The sequence below is a fragment of the Coloeus monedula genome, assembly GCF_965178545.1.
Source record: "Coloeus monedula genome assembly, chromosome: 11".
Taxonomy (NCBI): Eukaryota; Metazoa; Chordata; class Aves; order Passeriformes; family Corvidae; genus Coloeus; species Coloeus monedula.
The window spans coordinates 14,032,407-14,058,062 of NC_138791.1; the positions used below are offsets into that span (position 1 = coordinate 14,032,407).

A 25,656-nucleotide genomic window follows, 5' to 3' on the forward strand; every position below is an offset into this window, starting at 1 on the left:
GTAATCTGTGGCCAGGAGGGATTTGAACCCAGATTGATATTTTTCAGGCAAAACCAAACAATTTTGGATTTGATGTTTTTGCAGGACTGACCCGAGGTGGCTCTTCCCACCCTTGGTACCACAGTGCAGCACCCATTTAGGAGAGGGTTGGGCTGCCAGCACCCCCCTAGCCACGTGCAGGGTTAAAAGCAGTGGGGATCAGGGTGCAGTGCACTCCTTTGCTCAGCCACAGGCTGCAGGCTCTGGAATGGGAGGTTAAATGCTGCCTTGCAGCAATGCTTGTATGCGAGATCTTCTAATGCTTCCCTGTTCTGTGGTGAAGCCTCAGGGCTGTGGAGTCACTGGGGTGCTTTATTGGGGTTTGAGGACACAAAAAGCTGTCACAGGCCATAGGGTCACTGCTCATGACAGAGGCACTCAGTCAAGGGTGTCCAATTGCTGCTGTTTCAGGGTGGTACCGATGTGTATTAGCAATGCACAGCCAAGGAGCATCTCCTGAAGGCTGTACCCACACTCTCTCATTCAAAAAACTGAGCAGGGCTCACTATTTTGAAAGGTGGCAGGTGGAAGTGGGCTGTGTTTTTACCCAATAAATATTTTGTGTTTAAAAAAAACAAGGGGAGACATTTCCAGAGCAGAATCAAGCTATTTCTCTAACTCTGCTCTGCCTGACTGGGAGCAGAACTATAAATTTGGATGTCCTTCAGTACTCTTTGCTACCAGCCTTGTGACCACCCCAGTAAGGCTTTCCCAAGGCTTCCTCTTGGAGCTGTTGTCCTTCACATAAATATTTGGGACAGCTGAGGGAGAGGATAAAGAGGCATGGACACGTGTGTGCATCAGTATGTGTATGGGTGTCAAGTGGGTCTCAACCACCTAGAAAGAACGGACCGGGTGATGCTTGCAGTTTGTTCCTTGCTTTGTCAGGAAAGTCCTGGGAGGGCTTCAGGGTGGGATTGAAGGCTCCAAGCATAATGAGGTCAAGGAATAGATGTTTTTTGTGCGCATCCCAGTGACAAACATGCAGAGGCATCTGAACTGGTTTGGATAGACTCTGTATGACTTAAACACTCAACTACTATCCCAGTTCCTCTGCGGACTCCGGGCCAAGTAGTTGCACATATGAAGGGTGGGTAAGAAGAGGGAAAAGCTTCCTGTGTCAGTGGTCACAAAACCAGATACCTGCCTAAGTCCTCAGAAGTAGCTTTTTCTGGCAATGCTTCCCTCTTACCAGCAGCACAGAGCAAGACAAAAATCAAGTCAGCTGGGCTACAGTCAGGGCTCAAAATTTGTCTATTCTGGTGCATCAGATGGCTTCTCAACATGTAAATGTGTTAAATGTGCACATCCACTGCCCACTCCTGCTAATGCCCCTGTTCCAAGGGGGTGGTGTATGTACGACACCTGGGAAAGGTGGATGCTAAATGTGTAGGGTGTGGCCATCCAGGTGGGGCTACACAGCACCTCCACAGCCAGATGCTAAACTCTGACACAGAGGGAAGGGACCCAAAAATCCAGCACTGCAGGTGAATATGCTTTGGGCTCCATAATTACCCCAGCCCCGTCTGGGAATCAACACCCTCTTCACAGGCAGTTCCAGAGGTCCCAATCTCCTCCCATATGTCCAGGTGGGTCTCACATCTTTTGGGCTCTGGAAGATGGTTTAGTTTAATTGTTCATTATGTCAGGAAGGTTCATCCAGGTAGGATGTTTTTCTATTTGCCCATCTTTTATTTGTGAGGGATGAACATTTGTCCTGGTTTCCCAGGCTGGCAACAGGTCATTGGGGGTAAAGCACCCCAGTTCTTCTGCTGCTCTCTCAAATGACTGAGACCTGGGCTAGCAGGAATCAGTTCTGGTGTGAATCGGCTGATGGGAGGGAGGGACTGCAAAACCTCTCAGAAAACTCTCAGCCTAACAGAGAATCACAGAATGGACTGGGTTGGAAAGGACCTTAAAGATGATCTAGTTCCAAGCCCCCTGCCATGGGTGGGGACACCTTCCACTAGACCAGGTTGCTCAGAGCCCCATCCAATCTGACTGAACACTTTCAGGGATGGGGCATCCATGACCTCTCTGGGCATCCGGTTCAAGTGTGCTTTCATAAGACACGTTTTCCATCAAACCAGACTTTAATTTAATTTCAACTCATGGTTTGTCTCTGTCCTGTGTGTCTAAGTACTACTGCAGCTGGCTGCTTTGGGAGAAGTTAAAGTACAAACTGAGGCCTTTTGAAGAAAGGTAAGTGTTGGGTAAGGCTGATGGCCATATAATAACAGGAGCTGAACCACAGCAGACATCAATTAGATGTCCAGGGACAAATCATAGGACATAGAACACAGATAATGGTGGAAACAACTGTGGCAGTCATAGCAGAAATACCCTTGTACCTGGGGAACAGACTGTGTGCTCCCAATCCTGACCTTGGGGAGCAAATCAGGAAACCATCTTCTTAATTAATAAACTAAAGAACACCCATGAGAAAACAAAATGCCTTTATTCTGAGAGGTGGGGGCTCTTACATCTCAGCTTGGTTTGTTTTTTTTTTTCTAAGGCAGACATAAAAAGACTCCATAATTTATTATTAGGACATCTGAATAGTTATTTATTGAGAAGCCACAGTTCTCACACTTTTACAACTGTCGGCTTGTATAAGGCAAAAAAAGCAAGATGGATCACTATTTTACACAGAAAGTAAAAGTTGGAGAAGGAACTGATGGACATGCAGTTACTGGTCAAAATGCAATGTACATGACATATATAAAAACCATTGTGAAACAGAGGAATTGTAAATTATGTCTACAATCTACGGAAATAAATATTCAATATATTATTATAAACACATTTGTAGAGTCTAAGATTGTAATTAAAGTTGTCTTTGTACATACACAGTTATTTGAAATTTAAACAAAAAATGCAACATTTAGAGGAGCAAACGTCAACATAAAACAACTGCTTTGGACTTATAATGTGGCATGATATATCCATAATGATAGGATTAATCTGGTGTGGCAATTAGAATGACTAATCCTTTGGGATGAAGTCTCTATGGAGTTAACTGCATATTGAAGGGAAGAGCCTCTGGTACATTAACAAGGATGCAGAATGATTCAAATGGCTGTCTGGGTTTGTTTGTTTTCTGGTTTTTAAATGAACAGAGAGAACAAAAAATCATTTGTAATTGCCTGGTTTTTCTTTTAAAAACAAAGATGGTTTTTTAAATTAATTTTAAGCAGTTGGCATCCACAGAAGAGAAACAAAGAAATGAAAGGACTTGAGTCACTCATCTTCACAACAATTTACCATCAATGTATATACAGTACATTAATGAAGCATTGTTTAAACTTTAATAACAGGGACACACCTAGCATGTTTTCTATGTAGTTTTTCCATTAACAGTATTAAACAATGGTGCTCCATATTGCTTATGAACATATAGATATGAAATTAGGAAACTGATGAATCAAAGAGAGGTGCTAATCTTATTACCACACAGCTAACATGGCATTTGTATTGGTAAACTTCTCATGGGCATTTAGAGCTGACCTAAAAATTCCTAATGTGGCTAACTGAGTTACAGACGAGGTACATGCATGGATACCAGGCAACCCCCAGCCGGTGCTCCAGCTTCCTTAGTCGTCCTCTTCATCTTCCTCATCGCTGTCCTTCATGGTGATGCCCTGGAGCCCCCCGCCCTCGCTCACTGACGCTGTGGCCTCCTCTACTGTCAGACGGTTCCGGATGGTCTCGTAGGTTTTGCTGTTCAAGGTGGAGTCCAGCACGCCTTGCAATCGGAAATCCCGGTACGTTTTCTGAAGTGGAGACAGGCGTGGAGGAAGGAGACAGGGAGAGGTCAGGACCAATAGCAGCTCCCCTGCTTTGCTGCAGGAGTCATCCTGTGCCCATGAGCTGTGGGTTTGGGGGCACTAATGGGAGAGGCTGGGATACCAGGGAAATCCCAGCTCTGGGGACATTTTGCATCACCTGGGAAGTGCAGAGGCCACAGAAACTGTTGTAAAGTATGTGAACCTTGATAGTGTGCCCCAGCCAAACCCTTTTTAATTATTTTTACCAGAGCCCTCAGAGTGGGACCAGGCTGGAATTACCCTCACCAGCTTCACCTGGCCTTTCCACCTTCAGCTGCAGCACATCAGCCCCAAGAGGGTTTTTAAGCTCCAGTCTGAAGGTTCCAGAGGGGAAACAAGAGAGGTGGGATAGGTTTATATTTGTTCCCTGGTTTTTGTCGGGTTGTTTGGATTTCCTGGACTAACTTAGCTGCTGATCACTGGATGGGTTTTATTGCTGTCATCATCTTGATGCTGCTTGCCTGGATCAGGAGCCCAACCTGTCAGAGCCCTCAGGAATTCATCAAGGACTGAAAGGTAAGCTGTGCTGAATTGGGAAAGAAGAAGCTAAAACACTAAATACCAAGACAGCAAGGAATAGATAGAAAAGGACTGTGCCACACTGGATTAAAACCAATCATGTTACTAGAAAAGTGTGTGTGGAGCCCATGGACAAAATAGAAAAGCCAATCAAGCAATGTGAGAACTCATGCATAGCAGTTGCAAAATGTGTATGTGCTGTATTATGGATAAGTTGTAAAATGTATAGGTAGTATAAGATAAGTAAGTAAAAAGCATAAGTACTGTATTAGGTAAAAGGTATAAGTAAGTAAGAAAATGTGTAAGTGGAGTAATATGTCTAGGTAGTAGAAGATAAGTAAGTAAAATGTATAAGTAAGCAAAGTGTATAAGTAGTGGATGATGTCAAAGTTGTGAAACGTGTGAGTGGAGTGTATTTTAAACCATAAGACGCTTCTCTGAAATCATATTGATTTCTTCATCAGAAGGCATGAAGTCCTGCAGAAGCATCTCTGCTGGCCATCACTCTGGCATGGCAGAGGTCCCTTTAGGGTGCCTTGGGCAACAAATTACAGCTCTGTGACTCCAGCCCTGCCTTTGTGGGCTGGGCAGCTTCAAAGCAGGGATGTGCAGGGCTCCTCCGGGGAGCTTTGCATAGGGTGGGCTGGGATCTAAAAAGATATCAAAGCAATATAAGAGCTCTGCTCCAACTAACTTCCCTTGCTCCTGGATATGTTCATCCTGCCTCTAATATCAGTTATTTCTCTTCAAGCAGCAGGATGTTTATCGCCTGTATCCACAGACATGATTACACATTCCTGGAATGCTCCATATTAAACAATCCTACCTACAGTATAGGGATTAAATAAACTAAGTCCAGGATACTGGAGAAATTATTGATGTATAAATACAAGCACAGGGCATATACTTTTTAAATCTCCCTTTCTTCACCTCAAACTGGAGTTGTATTTTCATGGTTCCCATATTTCACTTGTTATTACAATTAACATCTCTTATTTGAATTTATGTTTAAAAACTTCTCGACTCTGTGAGATAAAACTCTGGTCTTGTTGTTCATTTAATTCTGCTCTGTGCTCTGCATAGAAGTAATTTACTGTTTGGCTACTTCAGAAAGTCCTCGGTTTTGTTATAGCTGCTTCTGAGTGTAATATTGGTATAAATAAAGCACAAGGCAAAAAGCTTTCTTCAGCTAGCTGACAAGTAGGAATAATCTGTCTGTGCCTGTTGTTTTCAGTTATGAAAAGCACATTTAATACATTTCAGTTTTAATTTATTCATGCCTTCAATGTGTTCACTGCATGCAAGACCATAAACATTATAAAATACTAGACCAAAAAGCATTAGATAGAACCTAAAATGATCAAAAATATATTTACCCCCTTCTGTGATCTTATTATTTCATGTAAACCACTGTGATTTCACACTGAAATAATTATCATTAGTCCAAGGCATGCACACACACATATACACATGCACGTGCACTTAAGGGAAAAATAATGCTACTTTCAGGGTATGTTATCTCACCTTTGCAATCTCTTAGAGTTAATTATATACACCCATTGTAAAAGAAACAACTTCAATTAACTATGAGAACAATCTTATATGCATTCTGACAATAGTCACAAGCCATAGCTGGGCTTAAATGTTTCTAGCAAAGCAGTGTTAAAAACTTTTGGGTTGATTTAACCCATTTTAACACCAGAGTTCACTAGTGTGATCAGCTAATTTGTCCACAAAAAGGCAAATTTTGGTGCACTTACTGTACAGATAAGGTCAAATAGCAAGAGAGTTTGGTATTTGTTTTTAATGCAAGGAGTCTTTGTTTTTATTTGCACAGCTGTATTTTGCATCTCTATGCATTTGAAGTTCCTGTTTATCCAGTGCTACCTGCGATAGACACAGCTGTCTTAATTCTTTTAAAGAATTTTAACGAAACCTTAATTTATCTGCCACTGACAGCTTGCCAAAGAGCACGTGCCACACCCATGCAGACACACACACACGCTCCTCTCGACAGCAAGGGGTATTGAGAACACCTCAGGTGGCTTACCTTTACTATCCTAATGAGAGTTTTCAGTTGGTAGATGTGGAGCTGCAGGTCCATGCGGTCTGTCAGCCAAGTGCATACTACACTCATGGAGCTGGTGTACCATTGCTGCAAGAGAGACGTGACTTCTCTAGCAACCATGCCAGGGCTGTGTGCGGTGCCAACTGACATGGGTGCCCCCAGCACCCCCTCACACCCACCTTTCCCACCTGCCAGCCCACTCATGGGGGGCCACAAATGGAGAGGGGAGACAGGCATCTGCTCTTACATAGAATTTCCATGCATGAGCTTTTAAATTTTAATAACAACAATAAACATATTAGGAGGGTAACGGCCACCAGTAGTGCTGCAAGGTTTTGTAATCTGATTTTGCTATTGATGGCACTTGCCAGCAGTGATCTGTGTTAGGCTCAAGCCATGTTTCAACCTGTTTCCCCCACAACTGAGAGCACAGTCCTGCCTTTAAGGGTGTCAGTCCCACACTCAGGTTACTTACCGTCTTCAAACTAAATCATAAACAGCCAGAGGCTGAGTCTGGGTCCCTGAGGGCAGAACAGAGGGGAGGCTCATGCGGGGCAAGGTTTGGCAGAGGGGGAAGGATGTAAGCACCTACGGGTGTCTGCCCAGGCTGTGTGGGAAATGCTCTGGTTTCACCCTTACAATTATGAAAGATGGAAAAGCAGCAATCAGCTTGTTTCAAGCTGCTGAACTCACAGGGCTCCTCCAGGGGCTGAAACTGTGCTGCTTGTCTGTGAAAAAGGCTCGCAGCAGTGTGGCAGCAGCCTGCCATTCCTGCAGTGCAGGAAGGCTCCGATGGGCTGTGGATCAGCGCCTTGCTCACGCAGGGCTGACATGGCATGTCTGATGCCACACAGATGAGTAGCAAGCCCTGGAGAGGAGGAAAAGTAAGGGCCAGGGGTGGGTGGGGAACCACCAAACCTCCCTGCAGTGCTCAGCACAAGGAGTAGTTACAAAGCAGGCAAAAACCCATCACACCTCTGTATGCACAGTTGCATCCTTCTTGTGATCTCTCTTACATGCAGAGATCAAATCCCATACTGTAGACCAGATGCAATTAATCTAGAACCAGTTAAAATACTAAAGAAACCCCACTAGACCAGTTTATGAAAATCCTCACAGAGCACCATCCAAGTTAGTCTGGGATGCAGCTGCCTCCCACTAAGCCTGAAACCTCACACCAGTCCAACTCAGGTCTTGCTGCCCCCCTCACTGCTCCCTCAGGTCGGGGGTCTCTGACACAGAACATGCCCTTTTCTCGCTGGCTGAGGAAGCTGTCAGCACAGCAGGGGCATGGAGACAACCAAACATTCCGTAATTGCAAAACTGAGGCCATTGATTTGTTACCCTCAATCCTTTAACACTGGCACCCACAAGTTAGCATGAGGCTCACCAAAGCAAACAAACGAGTCTAAGCTAAACCAGCCCTACACCACAAAAATATGTGCTCAACACACATCCCTGTACTGTATGGCAGCATACCTGGGAGCTGCACGGGGAAGGGTTTTCCCCCCAACTCCAATGATGTTCCTCTACTTTAATTTCTACACCACCTCTTTATAAAATGGAGGAAACAAGGAGATGAAAGAGTCACCGAAGAAATGGCACGTGGTGACCTCATGCTCAATGCTTACACTTTGTGCAACTTGTGGCAGAGATTCTCCTGACCCTTCATCTCCAGGACGGAAAGCTGGCAAGAGCTTGGATGAGACTAATTGAGACTGGCAAGCAGGAGCTCTCAGCTGTCACCTGAGGTCCTGGCATCAGACTGGGGTTGAACAGTGAGTGAAGCAACCTAGGTAGCTGGTGTGGACCTGACAAGAATAGGAGACATGAAGGTCTTGTGGGGCTTCATACCTTCCAATCCCTCAGACTAGTCTGAGAAGTCAGAGCATCCCTAAATATCCCCTGATACCCTGGGTACCTTGACCCAGGACAGCCAGCACCCAGCTGGTGGTGGGGTGGCACAGAGCAACTGCTGTCACTGGAGGCTCTGCCTGGGTTCCCGTGAAATGCTGCAGACCCACGCAGGCAAAACAGAGAAATTGTTAATGTTCATAATGCTGCTTTTCTGCAATCAGTGCTTAACTGAGTCATGGTCTTGGGTGACATTAGCTGTGATCCAGGGCTGCGCTGGCACATGGATGCCCAGGTCAGCCAAACACCTCCTTCTCCTTCTGCTATCTCTTCAAATCAGAACCCCCAGAGGAAGGGCACAACCGTGTGTTACATACACACACCCTCTCCCTTCCCCTGCTGCCTCCCATCTTCCACAGAACAATCTGCTGGGTGTTTGTATCAACTCTACATGAGATGAGAAGTCCCTAGCAAGGGCAGGTCCTGCCATTTCTGTCTGTCCAACACCACACACGCCCACATGGCTGTGTGATCCCAAACAGAAATTACAACCTCTGCCTGGAGGTTATTGGCAAGGTGACTTTGCTGCTGCGAGACCTTCAGAGTAAGCAAAACGAAATGTTTTTCTGTGTTTCTGGAAGGCACTTCAACACTCTGGGTTCTGGGGAGATGCAAACTCCTTGGAACCAAATGTGAATCACACCCCTCCCCTGTCGAGCACCGGCTGACAAGGGCTCAGCCAGGCGTAGTGCTCAGCTGCATGAAAGGAGCTCTCTTTCTCAAAGCCAACTTACTCCAAAGACTTTCTGCTTTATGAGAAAAAGACAAAGTCTAATTCATTGATCTTGATACACAAAACCGTCACGTCACTTCATAGAGCACACACCAACTGCTGAATTTAAGCCCTGCATATTCATAAAAATAAGTTAGCCCATAAATTAAATGTTCCCTTTAGCTATCACTAGTGTTGATGTGCTATAAGACGCACAAGCCCTCTGATTCATGACTAACCTACCAAAGAAGATAACATTTGCATATGATTATGTTATTAAAAAAACAACAACAAAGCCAAATGCTCCTAAACAGAAACGTGATCATCTCAGACAAAAGAGAACAGAGTGGTCCTGTGGGGACACTGGCCACCTTGCTTTCCCCAAGGGCAGTGGGGTCCATGCTGGGGACATAGGGTCCCCTTGGGGATCTGGCTTCAGCCTTGTGGATTGTCCCCAAAGACAAGGTGCTGAGGTCACAGCCCAAATACTGAACTTTGGGGCTTTGCCAAGGGGCTTGCAACACATTTCAGGCACATTTCTGGAGCTGCAGCACAGCTGTGGCATGGGCACACCAAAGCAAATACCATAAATATATTTTCTGAAAAAAACTCCTCACATCTGGTTGTAAAGAACGAATAGACCTCACTGATGGTCCAGGCCAAGGGACAAAAGCCCACATATAACTCACTGTAGTAAACACACATTACTGGTGCTGCTGGCATTCCTGTCCCTCACCTAGGGGACAATTTACACTCAGTCTGGGGGCACAGAGTGAGGACAGGCTGTGGATGTTGCATCCTTGTGGATGCATGGTGGGTACCACTCATCCAGCAGGATGTTAGCAGGGAAGGGAGCAGGGCTGTGTCAGAGGCAAAATATAGCCCCATGGCTGCACACCATGACCCAGCCTCCAGCAGAGGAAATGCAGACACTCTTTGGGTATTCTCAGAGCCCAGTCACTGCAAGCAGATACTGTATTTGTACAGACAGGAAGTCAATCCCTCTTTCAGGTTAGCTTTCCTGTTCTCCTGTCTTTCACAGCAACCCTCATTGCTGGGTGCTAGGCTGCACAGATGAGGTGGGCCATGGGCTGGCTGGGATGCACTAGGATGGGTATTAGAGGAGCTGGAGCATTACAAAAGGTGCACTTCCATGGCTTCCCATCTGACACCCCAACCAGCTTGAGCAATAAGCATCCTTGTTCCCTAGCCCTCTGCCTTCTTTTTTTTTTTTTTGAACGCAAAAACATGATCAATAAGTTTCTGAAATAGCAAGTTTGTCTCTGAATACATAAATTGTAAAAATTGGTATGAATAAATCTGCAAGTAGCACACTGAATGCAGCACATTTTATCAAAAGCCATCCCTGTGCTGGGTTCCTGCACTTTCTGGGAGGTGGTGTCATTACACATACCCAGGAACATCTGCATACCCCCATCTTCTTTAGTGTGAGATGAATGGAAACATGACCTCCTGTTCCTTGCCATGAACCTTGAGTTCACACTCATATTTTACATGTTACAGGAAGCCACAGCTCACTGCAGGGGTGCTGCAAACAGAATCTCATAAGCCAGATGCAACACTGCTTCTTAAGGCACCTGAAGGAGCTGTATTCTTCATTCAAAAGCTTACATACTACTAGTAGCTTAAGGTCACTTCAGCTTTTGTAAAGAGTGGGACAAAACCAGGAATGCTTATAGGGCTGGGTTGTCAGCAGGGTAGCAGAGGGATTACAAGGAACCTGTGACTCTGCCTCTTTCTGCCTTTACTGGTAGTTTTTTTGTGTGTGAACAAGTGCCATACAACAGATTGAGGCTGGTATAAAGGCCTGGGACTGTGCAAGGGCACCCTGCTGAGCCTCAGCTGTGCTTGCAATTAGCAATAGGCATGAAATGATTATTGTTGTGGTGGCTGATGGCAATCTGAAGCGACAAGTTTTATGGGGGAAGTTGTAGTAGTGATGTTCAGCAAGTTTCTGCAAACCATTAATCGAAGGCTGCAACACAGTTTAGTCAAAGCTATTTTACGTCATTCCAAAGGTCTCACAGGGATGCTGAAAGAATATTTTTCTGCTCTCAGTGCCTTGGAATGGAGTTTTTCTAGGTCAGGGATTCTTTACTGCCCTATTTAGTGTCAAAAATACCCATTTGCCTCAAATTAGCAGAAAGCTTGTAGTTAAGGGCTAGAGATTAGGCATACAAAATTACTCAGCAGGTGACTACTGGGTGGATTTGGAGTTGAGAAGTCTTTAAAACTGACTACAAGACATTATATACTTCTGACAAAAGAACATAGTAATCCTACCTGCTTGCTTTAACCACTGTTGTTTGTCTATTATTATGTGCTTTAATGATCATAAGAGCAAAACTACTGGTGATACTACTCAATTACCATAGTAACTCTCCCCTATGACCTCTCATTTCAGTGCTCGCTTTCCAACCAGAACCAATCCAAGCAGGGCAAATCTATTTAAAACTGTGACACACACTGCACAAAGAGGCTCCAAATGCTGGCTGGCTTGGTCTCTTTGTCTGGGACATGGGCTTGTTTTGAAATGCTGAAAGGCAGCTTTGAAATGAACCCTTGAATTCAAGGTGTTTAAAAGATGAGGGACTGGATGCTGGGCGGACGCCTCCGCAGCATCCCTGAGCCAGCCAGCACAAAGCGAGGGGACCACAGAGGTAGGAAGGGAGAGAGGAAGAGGCTGATTGTGAGTCTTATTTCCCAAAGGAAAACTGAACCTGCTTTCAGGCAACAGCTCAAAGTAATTTGATCAGCCAGGAAAAAAAAAAAAAAGATAAAATTACCAACTCTTGTTTCTGGCATTTGCATGCCTGTCCAATGGGCCAGAAGCTCAGCTGGTGGAAGGCACAGTGAGGCTGTGCTGATTTACAACTGCTGACAGTAGGTGACAGCTGACAGAGCCGTGTCCATCCCAGTCCTGGGCGGCCCTGAGATCAAATTGGGTATTCGGTGTTGTCATATGTATTCATGGCAGCCACCTCACCTGAGTGGGTGTCATCTCCACAGGGAAGGCAGGGATGCAGCCACAGCAGTGCAGGGACATGCTGTCTGGGAACAACCCTGTGAACACAGCTGCCAGTGTTGGAGGAGGACTTGCTTGGAGAGTGGGAGCAGGAACTCTTCAGGAGCAGCCTGCCAGCCCCAGGCACCACGTTCCTTCCTTTGCTCCCAGTGTGCCCAGTAGCACAGCCAGGTTTGCACACCAGAACTGGCTGCAACCCTGCAACCCAAAGCCCAGACTGCCCGATGGCAGTCATGGAAGGATCATTCTTGTCCCTTCAGTCTTCTGTGGCCACCAAAGTGTTCCTCTCCACTTTCCTTCAATGTTTCTTTCGCTGTTGGTCCCAGGCAGTCATTGCTGTTCCAAAAACTTGGTAAAGGTGGCAAGCCTGAAACACAGGGTCTCACAGCCAATGCAGTTCCTACTCTTGTCTATCAGAAATAAAGAGATGTTCCCAGCATGAACATACACAGCAGCTTATGCAATCCCCTTTCCAAAGGCCAGCTCTGCTGGGATGCTGGATGTGGGTAAGGGATGTGGTGGGCTGGAGCGTGACTCTTGCCCTGCTCCCAGCTAGTGCTAGCAAGGTCTTGTCCAGGCTGCCAGAGCTGAGCCCAGCTGTTTTTCAGGCTGTTCTGGAAATCTGGGTTTTGTCTTGCTGCAGAAGATGTTCCTTTCCCCAGGCTGGGAGAGTGGGGATAGAGCAGGGACAGGGCCTTAGTGACACAAGTGTGTCTGAAATGCTTGAGTTAAGATAAATGGCAGTGACCCTGGAGGAGGAGGTGGCAGAGCCAATGTGGATGAAGAGCCACAGGCACTCAGGGACAAACATCATTCTGGTCCCCACTGTTGATGAGGAGCCTGAGATAGACTTCTGCCACACAATGAAGAAGGAAGAGGCACATCTCTCCCCTGCAAGCATATGTTTTCTGGATGGCAAGCAGAGACCTGTCCATGCAACAAACCCCATCCCGTCTGTTCATCAGCTTTCTCTGCCACTACTTAACAAAATCCATACTGTGCTCTGGATAGTACTCCACAGAGCCCTGCTGATGGGCTCCCCTGCCCTGCCCTTCCCTGGGGACCAAAGAGCCGCCCCAAGGCAGCTCAGCATTTGGAGCTACAAAACCTCCTCCAGCACAGAGGGTCAAACCTGTAGTGGGCTCAGGGCAGAACCCCCAGGCAAAGAGCATCTGTCTCGGTCATGTCCTGGCCTCACTGGTTATTACTGGTGCCATGGGTGGCACCAATAACAACACAGCAACACCTTTGATTTACACCTGCCAAAGATTTGGACCATTCCCCCAAAGCCAGGTGGGGGACAAGGTTCAGGGCACTGAGAACGACGTTGCCGTGCGTGCCCGGGTTTTCCAGAAGCAGAGAAATTGGTGTGACATTGCCCATGTTACAGAAATAAGTTTAGTGGCTGCAGCTCTCGGAGCACACAGCTAACCATAAAATAAGTAATGAGTTAATATTGCAGGCATTGATCAGCTAGTCTTACAATTAATGCTTCCAATAAATAAAAAAAGCTCCCCTTTTATTCAACAGAATAAGAAATTAAACACTTGTGGGCTCATTCTAAAGAATGAATGAAATTGAATAAGCTACCTAGCACTTGAGATTCCCAGCGAGTGCTTGAATAGAGCAAACCTCCTGAGTTGAATGGATTGCCTTTTGGGACCAATTTGTCTCTTTTCACTCTTTATTCCTCCTTTTTTGCTGACAGATGTACAAAGGCGGAACTGCGCTGTGCAGCTTAGCTACATGCACCCACAGCAGCTGTCACTTTTGTCGAGCAAGTTAATCAAGCAAATGCCACCATATCCCACTTTCTATAAGGAACAACATGTTATAGACAGTAGTCTTGGGAGACAGGGAGGGAGGGAGGGAGAGAGACTTTATTTTAACTTTGAGTAGCTGGTATTTTTTTTTCCCCTCTGTGTGTAAAAAAAAAAAAAAAGGAGAAAAAAAGAAACAGCCAAACCTGGTAGCACAAGCTGACACTTTTGTTTTCCCATAGAACAAATATTTAATATGATTTTAACTCTAATTTGTACTAGAAGGAGAACTGTCTGGTTTTAATTAAATTTAAGGGACTTAGGGGAACAGTTAAAAAAAGAAATAGAAGCTTTTTGTTTGCGTTAACGCTTGTTGATAATAATATATTGATTGTCAATTGCTAAGCCCAAAAGATTAGTGTAGTAAATACTATTATCTGAATGCCACAAGTGAAGTGTTAGCTTCCCGTCCCTGCTTTTCCCTTTGTGAGGCACTTTGAATCACTGGTTGTTATTTATACATTTCCTTTGATAAAACCAACTTGTGTGGCTGATTTTTTTTTTAAACCCTGCCTCATTAAGTGTATAATAGCATTTACGTGTGGGGCTTTCTGCTTTTTAGCCTTTTAAGCTTAAGCTTATATTCCTCTCTCACAACCATGTTTCAAAACTTGGGATGTTCACAAACAATTGGATACACACCAATATTGTATATATCAGATGCTGTCTTGCTATTGCCAAAGACTAGAACAGAACATTATCCACAAAGAGTAAATAAATAGTTACCGTCCTGCTATGCTGCTGCATGCCAGATAATAATGCTGTCCGGTCATTATGCAGCTTTTCTACGGCACATAATTCTTTTTAAGTTAGGTATGAGAAGACAACATCAAAAGTAGGTCTGTCGGCATAGCTCCACGGAGCACACGGCAGAGCACCAGGAGGGCTTCAGGCAGCCCTCAGATTGCTGGTAGAAAGGTGATTCACCCCCAAATTCACACCCTTTGGAAAGTATCTTTCAGAAAATAAATCTAAGTTTTGGTGACAGATTGCACTGTGCTAATTTAACTTATCTGCAGGGTCTTCGCCTTGGTGTGTTCAGGAACCGCGCGCACGAACCGTCGGTGTTTGGGATTCGTGACCCCTTTGCCAAACTGTGGACCCCATGTCTGCACCTCGCCCCTGTGAGCGAAGCCTCCGTCAGCCATGTTCAGCAGGGCTCTGGGCTAGTGGTCCTCACAGCAGGCAACATGACCCTCATTTTCTGAACTAAACCTCTCTATAAAACTCCATATTAAATTCTAGAGATCTGGCAAGTGCTAGCAATTTGATAAAAATCCCCATAAACCTTGGGGTCTTCCTTTTTTAAAATAAAATTTAGACTTTGTTCTACTACAGCCTTGTGAATAAGTCTGGAGTCTCCCAGGTCACACTCACACCGAGCTATTACTGAAGCAAAAGTACTTTTTTTTCTGGTATTTTATGTACCACTATAATGCTATCACTGCAAGTACACACAGTGCGTTCTTCAACATCCACCCCAGAGCTGTGAATTCTGGATGCCTTTTACTCTATTTCATATTCCTTAACTATATAATTTCATTCTGGTTGACAATGTAGCAATACAAGGAAGTTACAAAGGCTCTTGATATGAAAATAATTTGTATTATTATTTAATAAAGTCACAGTCCCTAACGTTGCCTAATAGGGTTAAGCTGCTAGCCAGAGTGACTCATCATCTGTCTAGGATGCAAATGGCATTCCCGAATTACATTATTTTTTCCTCCCTTTCCCAAAAATAAACCACAAAACAACTTTGAATCGCGTAAGAGCTCTGCCTTCCAACAGGGAAGAGCATTCAGAATGAATAGAGAGTGCAGACCCCAGCGTGTGGAAGTGCCGCACGCTTTTTGCAGTACATATGGCACCTGAGAGCACCCACTGTTTGGGGATCTCTGCTCCAGGGTGTGCTCAGGCTGCCACCTCACCCATAATTGGCTGGACGCTGGACCCGGCGGGGCTCGGCAGCTGCCACAGGTGTTAATGGGAGGGAGGCTGGGGCTGCCAGGGGTCCTGCCTGTGCTGGTGGGACGGCACAAATTCCCTGCTCTCCAAAGGGGCACAGCCTGACATTCATGCTCCTTGCTGCAGATTTCTCCCTGCTCTTAACCCAAAATTTTGTTCCTTTTCAGAGAGGACAGGGAGGATCAGTATCTTTTGTGTTGGTGGTGCCAAGGTCCCCAACAAACGCGTGCTCAAGAAGCTCATCCCTAATAGCCCCTGCTCTTGGTGCTGCACAAACCAGTAACACCTACTGTATCCTGTGCAGCTGTGACTTCACACGCCAGGGTGGGTGCAGATTTGTTTGTGCTGACCCTCAGTCACTTTGCAGACAATCTGTGCACTCTCAGCACACAGGCAAAGGCTTCCCACAGCAGGGACACAGGCAGAAAGGGATTTGCAACACTACTGCTCCTTCGGGGGGGGGACAACTCTGATGCTGGGGATATGATGCCTTGTACTCATTCAGGTGTCCCTGAGCTGTATGTCAGGGTGGTCTGCTCTGCTAGCCAGACACCAAAGTCTCTGCCTAGCAAAGAGCCATACACTCACATCCCCGGCAGAACTGATGGGTGAATGTGCCAGTGACTCCCTGAGCCTTCTGCCCTGGGGAGAATCTCATGGAAAAAGCAACCGCAATGCTGGCTCCTCTTCCTACAGCCAGGGATGTCCTGGTCTCAATCTGCTGGGGTTTGCTGTGAGCAAACACCAACACCAGCCCATCATCTCTGAATCCATCCCAGCCACGTGCTGCTGCACTCACTCTGAGGAGGGCAGACCCACCAGGCCATGTGCTGCTCAGAGCTGGATGGAGGGCAGCAGGCAGAGAAAACTGCAGGGGAGGCCCCTGTGCAAACAACTACTGGTCCATGGCAGGGGGGTGCAGGAGATGGTGTTCACGGTGATCTGGGAAGGAAGCCAGCTGCCACCCCCAAATTCTCTCCCATCCACAATGTCCTCAAACCAGGGGCATCCCATGCTTTAACCTGTCGGGTTTGCAGCCTGAGTGCCTTAGCAGGTGCCTCATTTTCGGAAACTGGACAGTCCTAATCCTGTTTACACACTGAATTATACACCTCCAGAAAATGCTCCCTTTAGGTAACAGGTAAAGCCTGTCCTGGCTACATGAACCCCTGAACTGGAAGACCTTGCCTTTCCAGGCTGTTCTGGCATGGAGCATCCCACAGCCCTGCACACAGAGTGGGGGCCTGGGCACACTGCCAGGTGGGCTCTGGGTGCTGAGCTCTCTCTCCTTCACTGCAGATACAGCTCTGCAAAGTGCACAGCATTCACTAGGAACTGCCAAATTAAATCCCCAAAAACCTGCTGCTTTGCAGGAATTTGCAGACCTCCCTCTTCCTAAATGAAAGAGCTTCTGCATAAAAACCTATAAAGGCGCACACACACAAAACCACTCCTGTATAGATGCTTGTTCTCAAATACAGTTTTAACCTATAAAATATTCTCTGCTTATTTCCATTTTTCAAAAAAGAAATGAAGTTGACATGTTAAAATCTGAGTTTCTATATAAAGCAGCCTAGTAAAATACAATATCCACACAATATTTTTCTGTCCTGATTCCAGAGCCCTGTTAGTGTGAGGCAGTGATGGTAAAACTGGCTGCAGAGTTGCTCAGTAAGATGCACAGCAACACATGCTATAGTATACTTTCATTACACTTGTTATCAGTTTAAATTGGAAGCTGTCATTAAGTGGGACTTGACAAACTTCATCTGCTTCTTTTATAGTGGGCAAATTCCAAAAAAGTAGCTAGAGGCTGGCTGGATATCTTGGCCCTGATTGCAGCAGTTCCCCTGGTATCCTTCCTGGGGTTAAACACCAGATGAAGCGTGCTCCCTGCCCGAGTCCCACCAGGCATTTTTGAATGCTGATATCATACATCCAGGGTGAGGTTTAAGGGAGCACCAGGAAAGGAAAGAGCCGCAGATCAAGAGAACCAAAGTGACTTGGGATGGCTAATCTGGCACGCACCGCTGGCTGGCACTGGCAGAGCAGCAATTGTGTGGGGCTGGGATGCAGGGGGAGAAAAGGAAAAGAGGGATTGAAGGCGCTGCTGGAATCAGACAATTCGTCATTGTCTGTGCAGGGGCCTTTGGCTCTCCCTGTGTGCACTGAGAGTTCTTTTAAAGGCTCTTTGCACAGCCTAGAGGGAGGGAGCAAAGCCGCCGGCTTGGCCCAGCGGGCTGGGGGTCAGCCCCGCACACCTGCGGGCACCGGGGCGGCTCGGCCCTTCCCACGCTCCTCACACCCCTGCACACAGGTGGGACCCGCGTGGGCTGTGGCTCACCAGCTCCTCCAGGCTCTCCTCCCTGATGACCCACAGGACTGGTGCTCCAATTAGCTACAGCCTCTTAAACTTAGCTGGAAGGCGGCTCCAGCTCAGAGTGCACCGTGTAACTTGTCCGCAGTTATAAATGTGCAGAGAGCTCCTGGTCAGGGAGCAGAGAGGCTGCTCAAAAAAAGGCTCTCTCTGGATGGAGGATTCCATGCTCCTGCTTCCCCAAAACCTTGGCTACTCACATCTACCAGGAAATAAATGATCTTTCACTCAGTGCCAGCCCCAAAACACAAATCTCTGATGCTCAAAAGCACGGTGCAGATGATGTTAGCAAGCCTATGCTGACCTTAACGTAATGGAGCAATCAGTCTGCCTTCTTAGAATGATTAATGGAAAATCTCCTCTGGAAAAGAAATCAAATTAACTGTCTTCAACCAAATGTCTACTGGAACACGGAAAGCTGTTCTGATAAAGATATTTAGGAGGGGAAAAAACCCCTTTCAAGCATGTAAAATCCAGTGACAGATCTAGGATTTATTTTATTAAGACTCTACCTAAAATAAATTAAATGGAGCCTACTTAAATGAGCACTTCAGGAAAGAAGCCTTGCTGAGGGGGAGCCAGGAGGCCATGCACCAATGCATGCCTGGGCCATGTGAAGCTCATGGAGGGGAATATCAGAGGACAAGGGCTCCAAGGAATGGTGTCAGTGCTAAGCTCCTCTCCCCACTGCTGTGTGACCCCAAGAGGGCACATGGGGAGAAAAAGAGGCAGCAGGACAGTGTACTCTATGCCCTCTCAGGACAAAGAGAATTTGTCCCCTAGAAGATATGCTGACAACTGCCACCATAATTTAATTTTTTTTACTAGCGAAAGTCCTGCAGTGAGATCAACTCCAGGTCCAGGTCTGAGCCTTGCCAAGCCAGCTCTGGCTCCTCCAAAGATGCACAGGGAGGGAAAGGTAAGCTGCGCTCCCTTGAGATCAATGTGCCTAATTGTCTTCATTTCACAACTCACTCCGGAAGCGGGGAGAGGGGAAAAAAAAAGCAAAAAACAAGGCAGAAGAAATAGCTCAGTGGAGGCCATATCAGGATGGGAGTGGGAGAGAGTTAGTGCCCTAATGAGCAGTCTAGCTGTGTAGGAGGGAAACAGGTTGTTGTCTGTCTAAGAGAAAGCAGTGAGTGTGGCTATAAGCAGATATGAGATGGGAGCCCAGCGCACAGCCTGATATCCGTTCTTCCTCTGATCCTGCAACCCGGCCTCCTGTGAGTAATTCTAACTCAGAGTGAGTAGCTCCACTGACTCACAACCAGGCTTTTGAGATCGAAGAGGGGAAGGAGAAGGGAGGGTGAGAAGGGCTCTGTTTTGGCATTTGATTGCGCCGTGTAAGGCTTGCGGTCTAGCAAGAGATGCCATGATCCTACAAGCACGCCTTGAAGGAGCTGCCAGAATTCAAGTGAGTAACCCTGCTGAGGGCAAAAGTTTTGATTTTAAGAATAAGCTAATGCCTCAGTGTCTGCAGAGGACTTGCTGAATTAATTGATCTAGCTGTGTTTTGTATTTTTTCAATATACTCAGGTGTGCTATCAGGCTCCGAATGTGTAGGTACTGAAACATATGCTGAGCTCCCTGTGGATCCTCCAGTGACAAATGCTCACTCAGGCTCCTGGAAATGTGTATAAGGATTTTGCTGAAGTCTTGAGACTCACACAGTGTCCTGCATCCTTGTAACTCATCATCTCTGATATTCAGAGGTCAGATACCAGCAAGGGCAGCTTGCTTTGGAAACATGACAACAATCCTGCACCATGTCCCCAGGCCCAGCACTCCTGCTGGGTTCCTGGCTGAGGGAAGAAACTCACAATCCATGAAAATCCACCAGATGCAACATCAGCCTTGGGATAGCACTGGGGTTTCCCGAAAGCCCAACTCAGTTGACCCTGAGGGACAGGATTTGATGCTGGAGCCTTACCCAGGGGCTTTTGCCTCCCTGAAGGTGGTGGGAAGGAGATGCTGGCTGCTCTAGCTGATGAGCCATGGATTCACCTTTGCCGCTGGGAGAGGACCTGGAGTGATTGTTCCTCTGCACTGAGGACAGGCCAGGGCAGAGCAAACCCCGGTCTCCCCAGTGCCCTCCCTGCTACACCTGCCAGACCCTGCCAAACCCAGCCTGCCATCAAGACTAAGAGCCGTTTCCGTCTTGCAGAGAAGAACAGGCTCATTTCTTGTTTCCAGAGTAAATTCTCTGTCTGCTATCCCAGCTGTGACACAGACCGAGGGAGCTGAACACTCACAGTGACAGTGAAGTGGTAAAACTGCCTTCTGCAAAAAGCACGGTGGCTGCTGCCACCTCGGTGGGCAGTATCACTGCATGATTAAGTTCTTACCAGACCTTTTGGTAAAGGCAACCTTCCTGATCTGATAACTGCCAAGGACAAGCCAAATACGCGGGGTCAATCCATGCACACTTAATCCCCAGAAGGCAGATTAAGTGTATAATTGACCCATATAATCCATGTATCATCTCCAGTGAAATGTTTTCTATGTCCGGTTTAGGCAGACATGAGGCCCATAAGACAGCGATCAGAGACACAGAATTACCATTGCAGTGGATTTCATCAAAGTTAGAGACAGCTTTTTAATCACTGATCTCAGAGACTGCTAGATTTAAGCAGATGAACTAGCACTAAGCACATCTGTTTTAATCCTGATCTTCTACTCGGGCTGGTGTCTTCAAGACATACAAGGAGGAAAAAAAGAAATTAATTTTTTTTTAGGTCCTCGCAATCTTAGGAGCTTCTCTTGGTGTTTTGATCTCTCATATCAAAAGCATGTTTTTGTTTTTTCTGGTAAGATATTGAATTAATCATCACAGAGAAAAATGCCATCTGCACTATTCAGGGACTGCATCAGGATGCTGGAATTTACGGGATCTCAGGGAGCTCACCTGACATTCAGTAGCCCTTTGTGTATGTGCTACTCACTGTGGCTGCAGAGGAAATAGTCACCCTATGTTTTACATTAGTGTTTACCAATTTATGAAGAAGAAAGGTTGGCATTCACACTATCTACTAGTCAATCATAGACACTCTGGATCACATATGTTGTGATGGGTTGAAACCTATACTGTGAGTATCTAAGGGTGTTTGTAAAGATATACACACATACCTGGACCCAGAAGTAACTTCTGCCAAAGGGGACAACCCTCACAAGTAAAATTCCCACTGCTGACAGACAAAATGATGGATGTATAAACATTGATCCTATGAAATTCTGAGTGACCTAAGACAAAGAGGACCTGAATTTTGCAGGGTTGGTCTAAAGACTCAAGATCACTCTGAAGATATTTTCCCATGTTTAAGATACACCCACTTGGTTCTGCCTCACTGTTCCTATAAAAAGTTCCATTCTGCATGTCAACTCCGCCTCCTCTCTGGGAAAAAATTTTATTTCCTATCAGGCACTACACAGAGTTTGTGATCCTTCTGCATTGTGTGCAAAGTACCATAAGGATTTAAATCCCAAAGCACCCAGCCGGGCACAGGAGCGCAGGGATCGGATGCTACAACGCTATTCTGAAACTCTTCTGTTACCATTGCTCTCTACCAATGGGCCTTATTACAGCGTTTTAGCTTTAAATGTTATCAAATTAGTGAGCCAGGCCAAGTAAATAAGTCATGTAACTCTGCAGTAAACAGCACTGCCAAAAAGCTAGTTAGGTTTTGATTACCAGCAGAACTCCACAATCAATCTGTTCATTCAATGATCCCAAGAATACAGATTTTTAAAATTAAGATGACTCTATTTCAGGGAGGGGAGAAAACCCATCCTGACTAATCTGCAGAATTAAGAGGATTAACACAGAGACCACACAGAAATATAACAATAATCTGCCGCAAACACCAGTATCTCCCAAAGAGCAGTGCCCTGTTCTGCAGGCATGGGCAAGTCAGGCGATGCAGGGGCAGAGAGATGGTTTCTGAGCTAAGAAATCATGGCAAATGCCAAGAAAAGACATATTAACCCAGCTTCTCTGGGGACATTGCCTAACACACTGCAGCCTCTGCTCGTGGGAGGAAACAAACGGGGAATAAATGGAAACACAGGGCAGGATTGCAGAGAAGTGCGGGGATTAGGGATATCCCAGGAGTTCAAACCCCACGGAATGTGCAATAGACAACCCTGCACTGTGCACCTCTGCTCCTGCACTCCTCAGGACTGTGAAGAAAGGGGATGTAGCCCCACACTGTGAGTGTCTCTACTGTGACCCCATTGGGTGCACAGGACCTGCTTGCAGGCAGGTTTAAGCAGTTTGCTGGCACTGCTGCCTCTATTGTTGTACAACATCCTAAACTGGACTGAGATTTGGCTGGGGCAAGCCAGCACCACTGCACTAAACCAGTTGAGAATGTGTTAATAAAATGTGTTAATGAAAGTGTTAATAATCTCACTGCCTGGCGAAACTGCAGCTAAGAGGATTGCTCCCCTGCCATGCTGGGCGAGGAGGGAACAAAGTCAGGTCCAACTCTAACTCAGCATCATAAATATAATTTTTGATTATTCCTCTTCTCTTTCTTATTAAAGAGGTAGTTAGTACCTAAAATGTCCTTGGAAAATAAGATCAAGGGACCTTAAAGACCCCACGGCCATGCTGTTTTGCTGGGTTAGGTGAGAGGGGCAAAGAGCTGCAGGGCTGTGTCTAAGCTCAATAATGGAGTTAAGCACTTGCTCCTGCCTTTACTTGAACATGGATGAACAGAGAACCAACTTAAATGGGGTCTGGTGACCCACATGTAAAAACCCTGTGCTGGTACTGATCCACCAGGAGCACCTGAGCCACGATGGGAGCTGACCACAGGAGACAGCTCCTTCAGCCGTAACATGACAAAGAAGATACATGGCTGCTCAAAATAGATTTCCAATTTTTGGGTGACAAAGGCTCAGTACAATCCACTCCCTCCTTGCAAAGCAACCGCCCCGTAGCTCGCCCTGCTCATGGGCACACACTCACGTACATGAGACACATGCAAACATGCCAGTGGTGTTAGATCCCAATGCTGTCCCACTGGGATGGGAAGAGGAATGGGAACATGAATAGGAGCAGGAATGGGAACAGCTCCCACATGCTGCAATTCCTGCCTGCAGCCAGTGTAGGTCAAAACAGGCAGAGCAATATAAAAACCCTATCCTTGATTATTTAATTCCACATGGATCAGGGAGACTTGGAGGAAGTCAGGGAGGGAAAGACGGTTTTTGCATTTTTTGCTTTCCACCAAGGTAGCTGCTCTTTTTTTTTTTTTTTGTTCATGTCAACCGTTAATTTGTTTAAAATATAGCTTGGTAAAACCAAGTATGAGTGGATCAAACTGAAATCAATATTTGTGCTAATTACAGCCTTTTGAAAATTGGAAATAATGGCCCAAAAGGGTACAAACACACCAACTGTGAATCATAGGGAAAGCATGAGGGAAAAGGCAGTGTGGGCATTGAAAAGAACAGTCCAGATGAGCTCTGGAAATTTAACTGCTCGTGGAATAAATTTCAACACAAACGAGCAATGCACTCGCAGGCCCGCTGCAGATGGAAGCGACAGTCTTTTGTTTTATGTTTTGTTTTTTCTCCCCATGCCTGCTTGATGGGTGATTTGTGTCTGGTGCTCACGCTGCAATCTCTCCCCAGAGCAAGCACGAGCCGAGCCTGGAGGAGGCACTGCTGTGCTCCGTGCATGAATGAGGCATTCTCAGTGGGTATGGGTCATGCTAGTAGATGTACACAGTAAGATTATTTGACTCTTAATTCATGCCACTTGATATAATGTGATAAAACATTTGACATGAGAGATAAGTTCCATTTTAATCTGGTAAGATATTGGTGAAACAAAGAGTGAGAATTGTAAAGGAAGAAGAGGTTTCTGAGGGACAGGTAATGTGCAGAAACAGAGGTATCAAGTGAGGGAGGAAGTTGGTTGGGGAAAAAGCAGCTTTCCCTGCACACTGAGGAAGCAAAAGAGTGAGTAAAGAAAGCACAGAAGGCTGTTAGAGTTCCAGACCAGGAGATTGAGACATGGCACGGCTGAGAGATGGAAGGAAGGAAAGTAGGGAAAGAAGCTGCTTCAAACAAAAATTGAGATACAGACAAATACCCTAGAGACACTGAAACACTAATGATGCAGGATGGTCATCAACAGAAAACCTTTGCTATAGAACAGCTACAAGGACAGAAAGCCCGTAACAAAACAAGAGCAACAGAAACAGAGATACTTTTAACATGCATCCAAACCTAAAAAACCCAGGCATCACAGGTCACTGTTCTCTCACAGTCCAATAAACTGATCTTGTCCAACCGAAAATCAGCTGCGAACCTCTGGGTCAGTTCCTACCAGCCATCTTGAACAAGAAGACCATGTCTCAAATTTACATTTAGTGTCAGGCACCACAACATGGTCCTCCTTTATACCAAAGTCCATTCATAATCAGTTCTGTTTTGATAGCTTTTAAAATTGAAGTTTAGTATGTTTAATTTGCTGTCAGATTTGCAGTGCTTGTCAATGAAACAATGCAAAATGTGCAGAAGAGATGACCCTTAGCAAACACATCTGCCAAAAACGTGGCTCAAATTTTAACAGTAAGAACAATGACTGAGATGTTCTGATAGAGAGAAATTTACACAAGCTTAAACATATTAAAGAGCTCTCTTAGAAGCTACTGTTTCTTTAAAATCCACACACAGACTAAGACACAGTGGACTAGAGTAGAGATTTAAAGCAGGCAGAGAGCAGATACAAGCCTCAGTCAGAAAGAAAGGAAAGATTTCTTTTTTAAAGGTATAACCAATAAATTTTCTCAAAATGTGACTTATCCTCCTGTCTTATTTTGTCACATTTTGGGTCTCTCCTGCTTGGTGTCCAAATAGGAGAGGGCATTTACTTACATCAAATAACCTTTCTATATACATCTCCTCATTGACCTTATCACGCAGGACATCCTGAGAGTGGCGGACAAATGTCACATAGGCATCAGCAACATCCATTCCTGGCTTCTGCATGGAGGAGAGAAGAAAAGAGAGAGAGAAAAACATGAATAGTGATGCAGGGGGCAACTCATCTGTGCCCAGTCTCATCACTGCTTTTTCTTCTCTTCCATCTCTTGCTGTCCTTCTGCAATTCACCCTTTCCTTACCTGATGGACATTTACCTGATGTCACATTTCAACAGCTCTCTGCAGAATTTAACTGATTTTTAAAGAGTAACCTACAAGCATGCAATATTTTGGACATAACAGCCTTGCTTTAAAGCAAATGGGAACTGAAGCAGCTGGATGGGAAAATACTTTGAAAAAAAAACCTTGTTTGAGTTCACATTGCTTGATATATTGGATTCAAACTTACCTCAAAGGTAACCCATTAAAATATG

The 25,656-nt window shown here is 45.7% G+C and overlaps 1 protein-coding gene across 7 annotated transcripts in view; it reads right to left on the bottom strand.

Annotated features, from left to right (window-relative positions):
- Window positions 1-3,578: 3,578 nt before the first annotated feature.
- Window positions 3,579-25,656, bottom strand: part of CADPS (calcium dependent secretion activator) — a gene marked incomplete at its 5' end in the record, with an annotated part of 209,926 nt that continues 187,848 nt past the window's right edge. For all 7 annotated transcript variants that reach the window (XM_082288645.1, XM_082288643.1, XM_082288644.1 and 4 more), the window contains 3 exons: window positions 3,579-3,812; window positions 6,436-6,540; window positions 25,176-25,283. In XM_082288645.1, coding sequence (XP_082144771.1) covers window positions 3,633-3,812; window positions 6,436-6,540; window positions 25,176-25,283 — 393 coding nt within the window. In that variant the 3' untranslated portion in view covers window positions 3,579-3,632. The remainder of the gene's footprint in view (window positions 3,813-6,435; window positions 6,541-25,175; window positions 25,284-25,656) is intronic.